At 34.5% G+C, this 18,232-nt stretch overlaps 3 protein-coding genes across 6 annotated transcripts; 1 reads left to right on the top strand and 2 right to left on the bottom strand.

Annotated features, from left to right (window-relative positions):
• Positions 1 to 76: 76 nt before the first annotated feature.
• LOC111779207 (putative lysine-specific demethylase JMJ16) lies at positions 77 to 5,994 on the bottom strand. 4 transcript variants are annotated; one of them, XM_087119120.1, is made up of 9 exons: positions 5,801 to 5,994; positions 4,643 to 4,920; positions 4,103 to 4,174; positions 3,912 to 3,989; positions 3,280 to 3,792; positions 2,972 to 3,196; positions 2,459 to 2,617; positions 1,785 to 2,153; positions 77 to 1,307 (listed from the first exon to the last, which is right to left on the bottom strand). In XM_087119120.1, exons 2-9 carry the CDS (start codon positions 4,913 to 4,915, stop codon positions 522 to 524), a joined length of 2,475 nt encoding a protein of 824 aa, XP_086975246.1. In that variant the 5' UTR covers positions 4,916 to 4,920; positions 5,801 to 5,994; the 3' UTR covers positions 77 to 521. The 4 variants fall into 4 exon arrangements, with proteins under 4 accessions (XP_086975246.1, XP_086975243.1, XP_086975244.1 ...); XM_087119117.1 differs by having other exon boundaries at positions 4,643 to 4,947; positions 5,801 to 5,959; XM_087119118.1 differs by having other exon boundaries at positions 3,280 to 3,782; positions 3,902 to 3,989; positions 4,643 to 4,947; positions 5,801 to 5,959.
• A 1,207-nt stretch (positions 5,995 to 7,201) lies between these two features.
• On the top strand, positions 7,202 to 12,358 carry LOC111778228 (alpha/beta-Hydrolases superfamily protein). Its single transcript, XM_023657925.2, has 8 exons — positions 7,202 to 7,359; positions 7,916 to 8,224; positions 8,522 to 8,721; positions 8,870 to 9,220; positions 9,317 to 9,517; positions 9,657 to 9,727; positions 10,458 to 10,597; positions 11,662 to 12,358. The coding sequence occupies exons 1-8, from the start codon at positions 7,320 to 7,322 to the stop codon at positions 12,003 to 12,005; spliced, it is 1,656 nt and encodes a 551-aa protein (XP_023513693.2). The 5' UTR covers positions 7,202 to 7,319; the 3' UTR covers positions 12,006 to 12,358.
• Positions 12,359 to 16,919: 4,561 nt separating this feature from the next.
• LOC111779414 (LOB domain-containing protein 29) lies at positions 16,920 to 17,961 on the bottom strand. Its single transcript, XM_023659586.2, has 2 exons — positions 17,649 to 17,961; positions 16,920 to 17,342 (listed from the first exon to the last, which is right to left on the bottom strand). Exons 1-2 carry the CDS (start codon positions 17,937 to 17,939, stop codon positions 17,082 to 17,084), a joined length of 552 nt encoding a protein of 183 aa, XP_023515354.2. The 5' UTR covers positions 17,940 to 17,961; the 3' UTR covers positions 16,920 to 17,081.
• Between the last annotated feature and the right edge of the window lie 271 nt (positions 17,962 to 18,232).

Consider the following 18,232-nt stretch of genomic DNA (forward strand, 5'->3'; position numbering starts at 1 on the left):
CCAGTGGAGATTCAACAACTTCATTCATAATATTAAATAGAAAACGAGGGGTTAAAAGTCAATAAACATAGCATAGTTTCGAATGAATGGCCGATAGAGGTGCCTTGAGAATTCCATTATGACATATCATTTCCAAGTACAATATCCACTTTTTTCAATCTTCAGCAACATTCATCAGCATAGGAATCACGATTCTTTTTAAATGCTCGCAATTAATAATGAAATGTTACATTTTTTGGACAACTAATGAATGCTCATTGACTAAATGTAACAAACAAAAAATTTGTATTTTCTTTTGGTCTCTAACTCTTCTACGATCTATGCCGAGTACGCACCTTCATTGTTGCCCTGACTTCAACTCATTGCCATTCAGAAGGATAAGAGATCCTATGGTACCATCTGCTCTGAACCAGCCAATTTCCCTTGAGTGGAGTTCTACAATCTTGCTCGGCTATCTACTTTGGAAGTATTGACTTCTAAAAAATTCGAAGCTGAAATGAAATAAGCCCTTTTTCAGTCATCTAAAAGTCAGAATCTGACCAGTAACCATCGGATTCTGAGAAGCTCGAGGTCGAGCTCTCAGATAAGATTTCGGAAGACTCCAAATTCAGTGAAAAGGTTAAACCATCTTTTCTTTCATTTAAAACTACTGCTGGAGTTGATCTATCCTCCTTTCCTTTGAGCTCATTCGAACTCACTGGCTGTAGCTTGGATACAGCTTTGTCAGCTGGAATACTAGAACAGGAATTTGTGAGAATGCCATTGTCTTTAACAGCATCTTTGGGTTCTATCATAGTTTCAGTTTCTTTCGAATGCTTCAAGGTTTTTGATTGGAGAAGACGTGCCTTTATCTCTGCCTTAATCCTAAGAATGGAGTTATTAACAGCATTTGGGGTCTCTGCATCTTCGGATTGATGGCTTTTCGAAGACTGTGGGCTGTCTGGAGGGTGAGATTGCAGTGAACTATTCTTATAGGAATGCACAGCCAGTCCAAGATTCTCTTTGGCCCATTTATAGACTGCACTTAATTTTCCTTCCAAGGCTTCAAGAAGAAGATTTAAGCTGCCCATTTTGTACCGAACGACGAAGAATTTGTCGCCCCAAGCACAAGAACAGAGTTGCTTAGCATGATTCAAACAAGAGTACCTATCTGCAGAACATGAACAACCAGCTGCAGACAAGTGTAAATCATAAAGACAAATGCTGCATTCGCGCTTCCTGACAGCATCAAAAATTTCAGTTACTTCCCGCACCTGTGAAGCTGTCGTGAGATACTCCCTCCTGAGACCTTCACTTGTGATACGAGACTGCACAAAGGGGAGATCATGGCTAAACAGTTTGAAACAGCACAAAAGGGAAATCTCAGCAACATAAAATATAATTATGCGCAACTTAAGATACAAAAACATGGCTTAAAAGGGAAACTACTTGGGAAGAAGGCAAATTTCCCCAAACAAATTGATGTTCAGGAAGAACCCTAAGCCAATTGGCTTGTTATTTTTGGTTTTTTGAAAGTTGTACTGGTTTCCCCACCATTTCTTTGCAATGGTTTTCACCTTTCATAAAAAATTATTTGAGCTGGCCAATTTCCAAATAAATAAACTACTTTTTTTAGTTCTAAAACTTGGCTTGAATTTTGATAACATTGGTAAAAGTAGATAACAAAACAAAGAAACCCAAGGTGGAAGTAGTGTTTATAAGCTTAATTATCAAAACCAAATGATTATTTAAATAATCAAGACCTAAATAAGTAAAGTTTGGTGATAGAGAGATCATAAGCACACCTTGAATGTCTGGGCTAATATCCCGTTCTTTCCACAGGCATTTTTCCATCGCAAATTATCACTGGTATCCTTCCTGCATAATGAGAGCTCCCATTGCGCCTTCACAGTTTCAATGACTGCTCCAAGCAATAGCCTATCAAAGGATACAAATGTCTTTCTTCTCTCTACAGAGTAGAGCTCCATAGCATTATAACCGTAAGGCAACCAGTCGAGAGGGGCGAAATTCGCTTCCTCAGTAACACTAAAGCCACAGTTAAATCCCGAATGACATGTTCCTGGAAGGACAAGAACGAACTCTCCTGGATTTTGAATGCAACGATAAATTGGTATGCCTTTTCTCTTCAATGTGGCAATTGATGGTTGACTGACCTGTATTATCAAGGAAATGTAACGTGACTCTTCGAGTAGGTGTGAGATCTTTATCAAGCACCGGAATGAACAAATCATGCTTTAAAATACAGTCTCATTGTCTGATAAAGTGAATTAAAAACATTTGAATACAAACTTGCATGGTACTATTATGATATACCATGAAATATGACAATGAAATTATGAGCATACTCATTCGCAAATACGATCCTATAGAACTTAATGGTATGGAAAAAAAAAACAGCTAAACATAAATCCAATACAACGCCTTCTTGAATGATGAAGGTGAGAATGTCATTACTTACCATTCCTCTATGGGATCTTTTCTGTTCCACGAAAGTTTCTGGAAGGCTCTTCATGGCTACCTCAAATTTATCAATGTATCTTCCTGGAATGCCATACCATATTTTAGGAGCTCCCAAGTGCAAGTAACATAACAAAGGTAAGTGGTGTTCTTCAACTCGCTGTTTTTAAAATAGGGAAAAAAAAAAGTGCAGCAACATATATTACTCCTCAAAATGTACAACTATATTAATAAGTACAAGACAGTAACATAAAATACTTCCAGTTGGCATGATGATCAATATGTCCCATAAGAAGTCATTTCTTTTTTTCTACCCCCAACAGCAAACAAAACCAAGTAATAATTGAAAAACAGAATGAGCAACAGTAAATAGATTAGGAGATCTCTTCAAGAAAAAGAAACTGAAAAATGGAGTTCCTTCTCTTCACATAAAACTAAAACATAAAAAGTTTGTTCGTCTAAAAAGTAATCAAGCGTAACCTCTACTAATAAACAGAAATTCTGGTACCCTTACCCAACAAGCTGTAGAAAAGCACATTCCCACGTGAACTCGAGGCGATAAAATAGAACATGTCTTGAAGCTATCAAAAGAAAGAAGTGAACCGGGTAGTCTAGGTAAATTATTTAAGTTCCATCCAGAGTCCATGTGATCAACATGACCTGGTTCAATAGGACTGGATGGTGATGATGGAAATCCACTGCCAAGTGAAGGGCTACCCAAACTATCACCATATAGCACCTAAAATCAATCATACAGAAGGATCAACAAAGTGAAGCTTATCTGACTGAAGAAAGTTGGAATCAAAATCTATAATCTGTTACCTCGATTTGTTCAGTTGGATTCTCGACAATGTGTCTATATTCACCCTCTATTTGATCCACCAATGGTTCCCACTGCTCTTGAAGCATGGATGACTTTGTCTCTGTACTTGTGACCTTATTTCCACTGCTGAAATATTGGGATTTAAAGTCATCTGCATAGCTTTTGAACGCTTTGAGAGTGAACTCTTGACCAAGTTCTGAGTATGGGCCCTTCTTATCACTACCACAACTTTCATCCGAATCCTTCAAACATCTATTACCACATTCATACTCTAACCTTCTCCTCTTATTCGTGATGTTTTTACTATGTTTAGCAAGTCGACCACAAGCATAATCCTTCTGAATCCCGTCAATCCGCTGACAGTGGGCTAAGAAAGGAGAATCTTCCCAAATTTCCGTTTCCTTCAAAAGACATGGAGGCAGCCAAGATGGAGGAGGAACTATGCGACAGATTCCACTTGACTCTGCCCTTGAACGTATTCTTTCAATATAGCTAAGTGTATCTGAAAATTCCTGCAGGAACAATTTTCAGTAACATAAATAGAAAATTCTCCTTCATGTATTAGAAAACACAATTACTAAAAAACTATAAACAGTGAAAAAAGTAAATTCCATTCATTACAGCTCAACACCTCCTCTGATGGATAAAAAACAGGAGCCTCGTCAAGAATATTTGTTCTTGCATCCTCAGGATGCCACCTTGCAGTGACCTATTCCAGAAAGTTAACGTAGACTTCAGCACATAGTGGTTTGGTGTTATAAAGTTCATATAAAATTTTGAAACAAACTTAATTCAAATTTCAACCAATGGATTGAGGCTAACCTTCAGACAGTTACTGCATTCCGGACATCCATGTGCTACCCCTTTTGGAAGGTCAGACTGTGGAGGGGGATCCTGAACCAATTACGAAAATGGAAAATTCTATATTGAGTTATCTATAGTTACCGGCTACTTTTCTTAATTTACAAAAATAAGAAAAATCACTTGTAAATTTTAAATAATACTATCCTACATGCTTTAAGCAAGTATTGAAACACACTGTTTTTTCATTGAAAAACCAAATTTCATTAACTCAAACAGCATACAAAAAGATCCGATTAAAAGGTAATATTTTGTGGGAAGCATATGATTATTAATATATGTGAAACAATTAACGAGTCAACTTAATAGCACATCATAATCAAGTTAATTAAAAAGTATTTATATAACTAATATAATATCCGCATGAAACAAGATACCCAGTATATCCCAGATCCAATAAATCTATTATTAAGTTGCATATAAAAGGTAACGAACATTAGATATTAACTGAAACATTTCACTCCAAAAAGAGGACAAACTGAAAAGAACAAAATAATTCACCACGTCATGCTGCATAGATTCAAACTCCAAGGAATCCTCGTTGTTTTGGTTAAATAGTATCCATGGTCTCTGTCTACAAGCCGCCTCCACCAAATCAATGTCAATCTTCCTGGACAAAGTATCTATTTTTGTTTTCTTTGTTTGAATTGAACCATCATTCTCATTTTGTTCCACCCTCCTCAGCCTGAAGGCTCTTCGAGAAATAAAACCTGGGGGAGCCAAGAGATTTTCCACTCCTTGGTTCATTGAACTCCTTGTACAATCTTCATCCATAATCCCTGATTAAGGAGAGGGTACAACAAAGACTACAGTGACATTAGAACAACAGGAAAATTAACATGAATTCATGCTTACGTCCCTAACTGCTTCAATTTGTTTAATAGTGCAGACATAGGTACCTTTTTCACTTGTCTAAAGCTTCATTAGCAACCAGCCCAAAAAAGAACAAAAGTAAACTGAGATTTTTTTTTTTCAAACGAGAAACAATCTTTGCGAACTATACAGAACACAAATCCCCATTCTAAAAGAACGAGACTGGCGGGGAATAATTTCAAAGCTTTTTGGTAATGGAAACCCAAAAAGAAAAGTTAATAGATTCGTTCAAGGGGGGGTAGAACTTCTGCTGTAACTTTCGGCTATCAACAACAATTGTTTACATTCTTTTGTAAAACTTTAGTGAGACGGCTTGTTCACAAGGTTGGTTAGATAGTGGCAGTCGAGTTTCTAGTACTCCACATAAATTAAAAGCCAATAAATTCGAAGAAACACAAAAATTGCAGGACTAGAAAATATTTGCCCCAGTCAAAAAGGGCAGGGTAAAGTAAACCTCGTAACGAATCTGAAAAAAAAAAAGAACTTTCAAGTTTAACCTGTTTAACAAAAGAACACAGAAAACAAGAAGCAAGGAAAAGAATCCATCCACAGAGAACACAATGTACGGAATTATTGGAAAGAAAAAAAAAAAAAAAAAAGAGCAAATGAACCCAAAACATAACAAAACTATACAAAAACACAGAGAACGAAACAAATTGCGAAGATTTAGAGCCAAAACAGTATTAACATTGTCATCATACAATCCTAGACAACGAAATCGAGTTTGGAAAGTAAGCAGACGAACACAGAGAACCGAAAATCACACGCGAAAAGCTTACATTTTACCTGTATAACTTCGAATGAAAATGAGCAGAAATTTTGAATCAAGGGAGGTTAGTTTGCAGGCGCCATTGAGTTTGAAGATGCTGAAGAACTCGAAGGAGATGCCGGAGCTAGGGTTTGTGGATCTGTCAGAAAAAGGAAGTTTGCGGGGGAAATAAAACGGTCGATTGTTCCAGAGAATTGTGTCAACACAGAAACTTCCGATTTCTCCTTTTATTTTATTAAAAAATAGAATAATATTTTAAAATAATAATAATTAATATTTAAAAAGTCAATAATAAAAATCCAAAATAATATTTTGAGAACATGAAATTATTGTGTTTTTTTTTTATATATAAACTAATATTTAAAGAAATTTCTAATGCATATTTAAAAAAAAAAGAGCAAAAACTTTTTAATTTTTTTTTAATAATATGAAATTAAAATAATATTTTTAAACAAAAATAATATATTATAAAAAGAGGTATTGACTATTTTACCCTTTTACTTTGGTTTAATTCTAAATATTAGACAAATGATTAGACACGGGTCAATCATGCATATATATATATATATATATATATATATATATATTAATATTTAAAAAAACATTATTCGAGGAGGAACAGTGATTTACTTGTCAAGCTGTTTGTCCAGTTGTCTATCAGTTGATCGATTCTTTCTCCATTGTTTTTCTATGTTGTTCACGCACGATTAGCTAAATTTCTCGATGTTTGGCTCACAGTAAACTTTCTGGTGTAAAACACTTACTTTCCATTTGACCAACCAAAGTGGTACTTATATGCTCGGGCACCAGGATGGTAAGAATATGCGAAAACCTTAAGAAAAATCAAAAGATTTTTAACTAAGAGTTTTAGAGATAAAACGACCGCTTACAGGATTAGGCAAGTCGGTGTCTGATATAAAGGGCAAAATTGTAACGATGTTGTGACTATGAATTTTTTTTAGGGTAAATAGGAACTTACATAGGTCGGGATTCATGTTAGTGCATCTCGTGTAGAAATATATAAATTATTAGAGGCACGTTTATCTGTAACGTGGACAAAAATGTCACGAGAGGGGAACCTAACATCCCTTATCTGTTAGTGTGGGCTTGAACTGTTATGTGTTTTGTACGAACTAAATATTAAAATAAAACATTAAATTAAATATAAAATAAAATATTTAGCGAATTTATTAAATATTTTTTTAAAGTTCGAGAATAAAAGAAAAAATTAACGAATGAAATTTGTAGAAATATTTTATGAAAATAATAATATTAAAAACAATACCAAAAATTTCCCATTTCAACTCCAATTTAATGAAACTAAAATAAATAAATAAATAAATAAATAAATAAATAATCCCGTTGGCGCATTTTTGTGGTATAAATAATCAGCTTTAACAATTTCGGCTTCCCTCTCGTCAATTCTGGACATACGGCTCTGTAACAAAACCGCCAAAGATCTGCCGCAATCCTTCTTCTCTTGAGCGTCAAATTCTTGCCGACAAAATTTCCCAGCTGAATCCCTCCGCCGTCGTCATGTCTAATGGAACTGCGAGGCGACTTCTTCATAACTTATGTATCTGAAATTTCCTTTTCGTTATTTGTTGAATTGTTACTGACTCGTGAATGTTTGAATGCTTGTATTTGAATCTAGATTGTGGGATTAGTGCAAGCTTAATGCTTGTTCGATTTTGTTTGTTATATTGCGTTTTTGGCGGTTTCATTACATGATTCTTGGTGAATCTCACTCTATGAAAATGTGGTGTTGAACTGTGCGTTCTATCTGTTACGCTATCTATTTGCTGCATTGAGAAGAAAAATTGATGCTGATTTTTGTTCCTTTGTCTTCTTCAATTCCTTTATAAGTTAGGATTGATAATCTGTAGATATTTGTTCGTGGAAGGCAATGTCTAGAGATTTAATCTAACTATAATCTAGTATTGAAAATCAGGGGTTTTAGTTCTTATAATTTACATTGATAAATAATTCTTGCCACAATTCTATCTTTGATTATAAAATTTAAAGTGGCTTTCTTAGGTATTAATTTACAGTCTCATTGCTACAATATTGAGGTTTTATAATTCACACGGGGTATGGTACTTACATGGATTGTCTTCTCTTCAATCCTGCAGATTCTGCCAGAAGTTCTCTCAGAAAACAGAAGTGGCAGGCAAACTCTGTAACTGTGAATAGGGTTCTTATGCATCTCCAGAGGTCAAAAGCAGATATGGTGGAAAATAATGTGCGTAAAGAAAATGAAGTTCTACCTGAAGTTTCTGTAAGGTCGGAAATGGAGAAGAATAGCAAAGAAGGTTCTAAGACTCCTAAGTACTTTTCTGATGCTGAAGATATAAGTGATAGTAACCGGAGGTTAGAGCTTGCATGGTTGACAAAAGCTCTCAAATCAGCTTCGCAATTGTATAGGTGGGCACTGTCATCAGGTCTGTTTATATTATAGTTGGACTTCTCATATTTCTTGTGGGCAATCATCATTTCTTTAATTTGATTATTGCTTGAGTCCAAAAAAAAAATGTTCAGATTAAATATGTTATTGCTCAACAAACACAATTTTCTGTCTTGTAATTTTCTGTTGATGTACTTCTGTTTGTTTAGGACTGATGGTGGCATCACAATTTACTGTCTGCACTTATTTTTTCTTTTTTCATCTTCTTTTTAAAGTTCCAGGCTCTGTCTATGTCATAGTCTTGGAGGCTGATAAAGTTTTTTGTGACATACAGGGGATGGAATTCAAAATCAAATTCAACCCAGAAGTCGTTCTGTTTCAGAAATCATTGCAAGTATCCAGCGGAGTAAGATGGGTATCCAGGAGTGGAGCTTGAGTGATCTCACAATTGGATTATTCCTTATATATCTCCGTCAGGCTTCAACAAATCCATTGGCGGACATTAAGGGTGTCCAGATCACTTCAAATGCAATTGTAATATGTTCACATCTTTTTCTTCCCTATAAAATAATTGGACTCATTAAAATCATGTTTGTGTTCCCTTTTTATTTTCAATTTAATAATTTTCAAACCCTTATACACTTGAATTAAAGATCTTATAGGTAATGATTTTGTGAATCAGGTCGAAGACCTCATCTACTACCTTGAACTAGCTAAAGGTTGTTATAAGGATTCCGCAGCTATGCTTGCACGAAACACCATGCTTCGAGAGCCCAACATATTGAAATTTATTAAAGATTCCAGTGTTATGAGGCCTGGTTATTATATAGGGGTTGATACTAGAAAGAAACTTGTAATCTTTGGAATTCGGGGAACTCACTCAGTATATGATCTCATCACTGATATTACTACGTCAAGTGATGAAGAAGTGACATTAGAAGGATATTCTACACACTTTGGCACTTCTGAATCTGCTCGCTGGTTTCTTGATCATGAGATTGAAATGATAAGAAGATGCTTAAAGAAATATCAGGTGGTAATTTATGTTTACTAAAGTTCTTTTAGCATATTCTTGCGTTCTAATATCACCATGCTAGCATTGTCATGGCTGTATCTAATTCATTAACAGGGTTTTAGGTTAAGGCTGGTGGGTCATTCTCTTGGTGGAGCTATAGCTTCGTTACTAGCTGTAATGCTTCGTAAAAAGTCAAACAAGGAGCTTGGATTTAGCCCTGATATTGTTTCTGCCATTGGATTTGCAACACCACCTTGCGTTTCCAGGAAGCTTGCTGAGAGTTGTGCCGACTATGTTACCACTGTAGTGATGCAGGTTTGCCACTTGCAGTCCTCATGTCATATGTATTCTAGAAAAAACTACCATTTTTAAGGAAAAATCTCCTAGTTTTATTTTGGTAGTTCCTATTTCATTCTGTTGCTTCACTTGAAGTCTCTGATTTTACCTTGGGCAGGATGATATTATCCCTAGACTAAGTCTAGCTTCTTTAACAAAGTTAAGGGTTGAAATTCTACAAACTGACTGGTAAGTTCTTATGCTTTATGTGAAAGGCTAAAGCTAATTTTCTATGGATGTGCTTAAGATAAATATGGTTGTTGAAGGTGTAAGAAGACATATGGAAAGCATTTTTAATGATCATGAGATGATAATATGTATACAGTCGGTTACAATCTTGTCATTATATGTATTATTATCTAATGCACATTACCAAGTAGTTTATAAGAAGTATTACAGCTGATAAATCAAGTTAGGAATTAGTTTGAGAAGTGCGATTTCCATTTCCTCAGTGTAAGGTATCTATTTAGGAAAGTTCATGGGTCCTTAAGGTTCCCCTCATACCTAGTTACTTCTATTTAAGTACAGATTGAATAAGCATAGTCATGAAAGTTTAGTAACCAAAACTTATAATTTAACTATAGTACAAGTATTTTGAGTACTAACGGCCTCGTGTAGCTGTATAAACTTGTGATGTCTGAAGTTTGCAATTCAATTGCAGAACGTCTGTTACTATTTAGATATATGGTCAATGCTGCTTTTTGAAACTTATCCTCAACTTTCTTTGAGAATGGCGAAGATGTTACACGTAGCATAGATTAGGCATCAATCTAGTTTTTGCATGAGCTATTTTGAGAAATGAAAAGGAGAAGATTGAGGAATTTCATTGTAGGGAGGAAATGAACATTTGCTTGATTTCTTGTTATTGAACATGCTAGAGGGGAAGGTAATCTCAAATTTTATGTTCCATCTGATTCAGGACGAGTGTGATTGAAGAACAAGACTGGAAAAATATCTATGGTTTGTTGACAAATGCAAAGCAGGTGGTTACATCAGTACAAGATGTTGCTCGAAAACTTGGTGATTATGCAAAGTTTACGAGCAAGAAAGGACCCTCTGGTAAGCTAATCCGTGTAAGCTAATTTGTGTTTGTTTCATCTTCATTGCAAAGAAACCAAATATTGCTCTGTTAAAATTTTGCTGTCCCTGCCAATCCTTACGTTCTCAGGTTTACTTAATATCTTCATCAGGCATAAAATAGTTGAATATTATTTTGTTTCAATGGCTTTCAGTTAGTTTTGGTCCTAGAACGGGCAAGATTAACCGAGCAGTGTATTCATAATATTTTCTTATTTTTTACCCTATCTGCATCAAATTGATCAACTAACGTCTAGAGTCTAAGCATGATCGTTCTTTTTACCTTGTATTTTTATTTTCTTATTTGTTATGCTTTTTTTCTAAACCATTTAAGTTTCTTGCAAATGTAAATATTCCATGTCAGTTTTACCGTTTTCAACTAAATAGTTCCAAATCTTTGAAGGCTATTCTCAATTTTGTCTTTAAACGATGAACCTTGCTTCTAAAGAGAGAACCAAGCTCAAATCAAGAACTCTCCCTTTTTGTAATGGCCTAAGCCCATCGCTAGCAGATCATGTCCTCTTTGGGCTTTCCATTTCAAGCTTCCCCTCAAGGTTTTTAAAACGCGTCTGCTAGGGAGAGGTTTCCTCGACCGATGTGGGATTTCACAATCTACCCCCCTTCGGGGCCCAGCGTCCTTGCTGGCACTCGTTCCCTTCTCCAATCGATGTGGGACCTCCCAATCCACCCCCTTTGGGGCCCAGCGTCCTTGTTGGCACACCGCCTCGTGTCCACCCCCTTCGGGGCTCAGCCTCCTCGTTGGTACATCGCCCAACGTTTGGCTCTGATACCATTTGTAACAGCCCAAGCCCACCGCTAGTAGATATTGTCCTCTTTGGGCTTTTCTTTTCGGGCTTCCCTTCAAGGTTTTTAAAACGCGTTTGTTAGGAAGAGGTTTCCACACTCTTATAAAGAATGTTTCGTTCTCCTTCTCAACCAATGTGGGATCTCACACTTTTGATGGCTCTAACATCCTTTGTAAATAAAATTCCAAATCCTTTTAGACCTCCTTCCCACAATTAGTCACTTTCTTCCCTTTTTAACAGATGATAGCTATGGAAAAGGGTCTCATGTGGCTTCTGGACCTCCTCCTTCACATCCTACCGCTGTGGTGCAGAGAGCTGATACAGCTCAAAATGAAGCCGCAAGATGTAAAATTCCTGAGGAGCTATTCGTACCAGGGACAGTTTATTATCTGAAGAAGCATGTGAATCTTGAAGAGGCATACGAATACTTCACTCTGTGGAAGCGGCATCCTGATGAACATTTCCAGCAAATTGTGCTATCAAGCAACCTCATTTCGGACCATAAATGTGATAGCCATTACCATGCTTTGAGGGATGTACTTAAAGGCCTGCCGTCATGCAACGATGAAGGTATTTTCTCATAAACACCTATACCATTTGTAATTGTAGCCTAAAAATGAGTCAATTTTAGATCTGTTATTAGGCTAATTACACAAAGAGAGCATAGTAAGGGTTCAATTCAATACAGATAACAAATCTAAATAGTAATACATAGAGAACACTGGAGATCGACAATGGGAGGATGTTATGATCTTGAAATATTGAGGCTTTTCTGAATGTAGTTTCTCCTTTGTTTTGTTGGCCATTTGGAGTTTTTTTTTTAGTTAACTCCTTTGGTCGGTGTACATCCTATCCTAGTTTCTCCTTGTACTTTTCACTCTCTTAGATGGAAAGTTTAGTTTCCGATGAAGAAAATACAACTATGATATGTTCTTTATGTGCTTTTTTGGTTGTATTTTATTTTTGACATCAATATATATCGTATATCCTTGAACTAAATGAGCTTTGCTCGAGTTAGCTTAGTTGTATTGATTTGATTATAATCATGTCTCAAATGTGTTATTTAAATACATTATCGAATGCCGAATATAATCAAATTCTAACATATCTTTGAAGTTTTTCCTTGGTAATTATTTATTTGAAATAGCTACGTTGATTTTTGAGAACTTATGAAGCAAAGAATGATTTGGTGTTGGTAAGTATATATATCAGCTACCATTTTTTTTATATGGGCCGAGAGTTTTTAAATGTCTCTAGACTTGCTGAAGATGAACTTATCAAAATATTCTTTATCGTCCAGGTTAAAAGGAACTCTAAATCAATCCAATATAGGATCGGTTTGATGTCCCGGTTAGGATTAGATTTGATTTAGTCCTATCAGATTTAGTCCTTTGATTCGGTAATAATAGCCTATTTCAATGAGAGATTTCTCCCTCCATTCCTAACAGTCCGGTCATTTAATTACACATGTTAAGAGAATTTGAAATTTGGGTTCGTCACTGAACACTCCTGTAACATGGTCACTTTACCTACTTCTCGCTTCTAGAAGTGAAAATTATCCCCAATGTAACATGGTCACTTTACCTACTTCTCGCTTCTAGAAGTGAAGACTATCCCCAATGACCAACCGAGGTTCTTGTCCTTACTCACATGCATTCTAGAAAAAAATTTAAGAGGTCACCAAACATAAAAGGACGTGAGATCCCGGTTTCTTCATATCGTTGCTTTTTTTTAAAAAAAAAAAGTGAGAATTTTGTAGTTGAAGTAGGAGACAACAAAGTATGCAATTTGGATGATCCAAGAGAATGACAAAAAGAAGTGCTTTCTTTTTTTATTTTTTAACATTAAATCTTTGGCCCCATCAATTATTCTACAAATTCAGACAAACTTTTATGCTTTATTTACATTCTTTTTATTTTTTAAATCAACTCTTAGATTCTATGACTATTTTATTTTATTTTATTTTATTTTCATAATCATTCAAATATTTTGTTTTCTTTATTAAATTATAAATATATATTAAATATTAACTATCATTTTACTTTTATTAAAATATATTTCAATATGATAATTTTAAAATTGTGTAGGGACTAAATTAAAATACAGAATTTAAAAAAAATGGTTATAAAAAATATTAGAGGGGAAAATAATATTTCCTATGTTTCCTATTCAAACTACAAATCAACATTTTAATATAAACAAAGTAATAAAACCATTAATTAATTAATTAATAATTAGAAACATCTTCATCCTTTCTGCTCTCTTGCTTATATTTCTCTCAATCATTAACCAAAAAAGGTTTTAAATTTTTTGTTATAATAATCTTTCATTTTTTTAATATAAATATTTAAAATTCAAAAATTAAAAATGATTTTTTCTTTGTCAAATACCGCTAGCAGATATTGTCCGTTTTTAGCCTGTTGTTTATCACTGTAAGTTAATGCGTCTGAGAGGTCTTTGCTCCCTTATAAGGAATGTTTCGTTCCACTCTCCAACTGATGTGAGATCTCACAATAATTTGGTATCAGAGCTAGTCACCAGACAGTGTGCCGGTGGATTGTGAGATCCCACATTGGTTGGAGAGAGAGACGAAATATTCCTTATAAGGGTGTGGAAACCTCTCTCTAGTAGATGCGTTTAAAATAGTGAAGCTGACAATATCTGCTAATAGTGGGCTTGGATGGTTACATAAAGATAGTTTTCACTCTTAAGAAATGAGGAGGAAGTAACGTGACCATGTCGTAGGGGATGTAGGGGAATGCTTGAACTATCAAGTGTGCCGAATTCAGATTCCGAGTCTTAAGCTTATTTTTTTGTGGGTTATGCAAATTATTCTCGAGATTGATCTTCAGCTTCGTGAAGAGTCGATTATTATCTCGAGATCTTCACGTTTTCAAACAGACGAGAGAGTGTTTAACTTCCGAACCTTTCAAACGAAATAGAGTTTCTTAGCTTTTATGGGTATGTGGACTTGGACTTCGATGGCTTTTGGGCCTAACCATTTGGATTTGGACTTTGTTGTCTATGAACCTAACTTTTTGGATCGAACCCTAAACCCTAAACCCTAAACCCTAAACTCCGTAACGGCTCAAATCCACCGCTAGCAGATATTGTCTGCTTTGGGCTTTCCCTTTCGGGCTTCCCCTCATGGCTTTAAAACGCGTCTCCTAGGGGAAGGTTTTCACATACTTATAAATGGTGTTTTGTTCTCCTCCCCAACGAATGTGGGACATCACATAAAGTTTCCTTCCTCCCGCATAGAAATACTAGGAGAATTAAATTAATTAATTATTATTTTTTTTTGAAGAGTTCAAATTAATATTTAATATTATATATTTTAAATATAAAAAATACATATTTAATATATTAAAGAGAATAATATATTTAATGAAATCACTAACTTTATGATTTAGTTAATTTTTTTGAATGGAAATAAAAACTATATAATATAATAATTAAAAAATTGAAACAAGAAAATATTTGATATTTTGATAGCCCTAATACTATAGGTTATGAGAAGAATGATTAATGATTCCACTATTGTTAATGGGTATAGAGAGCCAATAAATACCAACTTTTCATATGCACCACTTAATATAAAGTGTTGCAACTATTTCTTATTATTATTATCAAAATAAAAAAAAAATAAATAAAAAAAGGCCACCCAATATATTTTAAATAACTATATAATTTATTTTTTTATATTACTATTATTAGTATATGATAAATAATCAATTTGTACTTATATTATCCACTCATTACATTAATTTCTTAAAATAAATGATAAAATAATGGATATTTGTACAATTGTAGCTTATTTTGCTCACAATCTTAAAGGAAATTAAAGTTATTAGGGTTATAAGTTTGTAATTGATTAAGAAATATATATATATATAGTTGTCAACTTCTCCCTACCGAAGGTTATATACGATGAGCCGTTGTTGTTTCTGTTTTGCTTGCTTATATAACGTCTCTTTCAAAAATCTCTCTTTCAAAAATCACTTTTTTAAAAAACTCTCTCTGCCCTCGTTTTCTAAAACCTTCTCTTAAATCGAGGCCAGAGGCTCGAGCATACGTTGCTTGGCCGTAGGCGACGCAAGAACGAATTGACTTAGCTCACTTATCATTGAAAAGTGAGTGTCACACAATCGCAAGTCTACTGCCATCAAAAGTGCAATTGTGACAAGTGGTATTATATATATATATATATATATGAATGTATTCGTCATCCATAGATGGTTTGGGACATGTTTGATAATATTTTTGTTTTTTTTTTTTGTTAACAGAGAGACATAATTGTGTTCGGTAATATTTGTTTAGGACATGTTTTATTTCTTGTTCTTGATTTATTTTTAATGAAAATAAGTTTTGAAATTAAATATTGATTTTTTTTATCTTATATTTATTGTACATTGTAGAAAAAAGAATAAAAATTTATGTTATGGAAAAAAATATTCTCGACAAAAACTCTATTTTGACGGGAGCGTTAGGTTTTACTTAGGGTTACAAAACTACATAGTTTGCTTCCAAGTCAAACTGCTAAGCGTAGAAGTCAAATTGCTCGGATCTCACAAGTGAATAGAAAGTTAAATATGACTTGAGTAGAGAAGAGATACATGAATGAACCAAGATCACGTCTGAATGAGAGCGAGAATAAAACATGTTGAAATGATCAATTTTGGTAGGGGATAGACTTCACTTTTAGAAACAGTTTAATACGAGCAATTAGCGTGCACGATCATGTTGTAGGGTGATTATGCCCTTAGACTCGTTACGCTGTTCGACTAAACTCATTGACTCTACGCTCTATTCGGTCAAAACCCAGTTCAACACGAAGCCATTGACACCGAGTCCGACTCCTATGTCACTAATCAAGATCATAAAGTGCAAAATTTGGATTTCAGATTCTAATTCGAATATTCGGCATGAGACATTACAAATAGATTCATAAAATTTTTAATGTGTCTAATATGGCTCAGTTTTACCCTAAACTTTCAATTTTGTATATAATAAGTCCGTAACATACCGAAAATATTTAAAAATTAACTGATCTATTAGATAAAAAATTAATTATATGTAATTTATATCTTAGATTGAAAAAAAAAAAACATTTTTAGGGTTTATAGATTAAATAGATATTAATTATAAAAAAAAAAAAACACAAAATTCCCATATATTTAAATTTCTTTATATTATAAATATCTCATATATTAATTCATGAAATAATTAGAAGAAAATACTATGATTATATTAAATTAGCTATGAAATTTAAGAAATAAATTTATTCCACGAAGCTTATACTTATATAACATGCAATAAAATCAAACCACTAAAAATAAACTATATTATAAGAAAATTAATATGATTTATATACATAAATTCCAAGCATAATTACCTTAGTTTAAAATAATAATAATAATAATAATAATAATAATAATAATAATAATAATAATAATAAAACGTCTTAGGGTTCATACTTATCAATATTTAGGGTTTTTTTTTTCTTATTTAATTTTACAGACAATTATCACACACAAACACAAGCAGAAAATTCAATTAAAAAAAAAAGAAAAAGAAATTCAAATTATCACAAAAACACCCATACTTCCATTTGATTGGTAGCCGTTGATCTGAAAATCCAGAGAAGATATCGGACGGTCTTAACAGCAGAAATCTCCGGCGAGATTAGAATCGGCGACGCCCATCTGAACGTACGGCCCCGCCGTAGGTTCAATCTCCGGTGCGGCGGTGCTGCAGCTCTCCTCCAGCAGCCAAGTTTGAAGATCCAGCAATTCCTCATCGGAATAAGACAAAGAGTTTCCGTACAGTAATTCATTAGGGTTTCTTGTAATGTAGCCGTTAAGAATGATTTGAGCTGCTTGTTCTCTCAAATAAGCCACTTGAGCCCTTAGATTCACAACCTATAACATTTCCAAAAATTAGGGTTTCAAATAACCGATCACGAAAAACACGAAAAAAACGTTAACCCGACGAGTACTAAGCTCGATTATATAAATTATCGTTCGAGTATACGTTAAGTAAATGTAACGCCCCAGCCCCAGATCCACCGCTAGCAGATATTGTCCTCTTTGGGCTTCCCTTCAGGACTTTAAAACGCGTCTGTTAGGGGAAAGTTTCCACACCCTTATAAATGGTGGTTTTGTTCTTCTTCCCAACTGGGACATCACAGTAAATAACATAACATATAACGCGAGAGAAAAAACGACCTGATGCTGGAGAGCGAAAATTTGGGAGATACAGCCGTAGATCGGATCTTGAAGTCGTGCTTGAGCTTCATAGGAGATGGTGAGGGCGGCTAGGCTCCGGTGAGAGACGGGGAGGTGAGCGAGAAGCTTGGAAGCGTTGCTTGCACCGAAGACTTTGTGGACGGCGGAGAAGTGGGAGGCGCCGAGGTCGTGGGGGAAATAAGGAGCAAAGATGCAGCCATTGACACACTTTCTTCTAAGGAACTTGCAAGCTCCACAAGGAGGAGAAGAAGAAGAGGAGGAGGCCGCCATTGATGGAGCTTAGTGAAGAGCAATAATTAAGAACAAAAATGGTGAGAAATGGAGGAGAGTGGGAGGGTGTATTTATATTATAATCAATACTTAATCAACTTAGGTCTTCTTAATGGGCTACAAATTTTAATTTACATTCTTCTTATTATTATTATTATTATTATTCTTTTTGGAATATATTTATTATACGACAAAAGGAGATGTTAGAAACAAAATCCGCTAAATTTGCTTACATGTTTCATCTGCCTTCTTGTTTTTAGTTTATTTTTTTATCAATTTAGTCCTTTTATTTT

This window comes from Cucurbita pepo, chromosome 17 (assembly GCF_057944985.1).
Source record: "Cucurbita pepo subsp. pepo isolate OVF chromosome 17, ASM5794498v1, whole genome shotgun sequence".
Lineage (NCBI taxonomy): Eukaryota > Viridiplantae > Streptophyta > Magnoliopsida > Cucurbitales > Cucurbitaceae > Cucurbita > Cucurbita pepo.

What these genes read in the sequence shown, in the direction of transcription:
- LOC111779207 (XM_087119120.1), bottom strand. Translation starts at nt 4,915, where the DNA reads ATGGATGAAGATTGTACAAGGAGTTCAATGAACCAAGGAGTGGAAAAT. An exon ending in ATCCAACTGAACAAATCGAG is followed by an intron (nt 3,197 to 3,279) that starts GTAACAGATTAT and finishes GATTGATTTTAG; the next exon opens with GTGCTATATGGTGATAGTTT. An exon ending in TATTAGCCCAGACATTCAAG is followed by an intron (nt 1,308 to 1,784) that starts GTGTGCTTATGA and finishes CCCTTTGTGCAG; the next exon opens with TCTCGTATCACAAGTGAAGG.
- LOC111778228 (XM_023657925.2), top strand. Translation starts at nt 7,320, where the DNA reads ATGTCTAATGGAACTGCGAGGCGACTTCTTCATAACTTAT. An exon ending in GAAATTCTACAAACTGACTG is followed by an intron (nt 9,728 to 10,457) that starts GTAAGTTCTTAT and finishes CATCTGATTCAG; the next exon opens with GACGAGTGTGATTGAAGAAC. An exon ending in GAGCAAGAAAGGACCCTCTG is followed by an intron (nt 10,598 to 11,661) that starts GTAAGCTAATCC and finishes CCTTTTTAACAG; the next exon opens with ATGATAGCTATGGAAAAGGG.
- LOC111779414 (XM_023659586.2), bottom strand. Translation starts at nt 17,939, where the DNA reads ATGGCGGCCTCCTCCTCTTCTTCTTCTCCTCCTTGTGGAGCTTGCAAG. An exon ending in TTTTCGCTCTCCAGCATCAG is followed by an intron (nt 17,343 to 17,648) that starts GTCGTTTTTTCT and finishes GAAATGTTATAG; the next exon opens with GTTGTGAATCTAAGGGCTCA.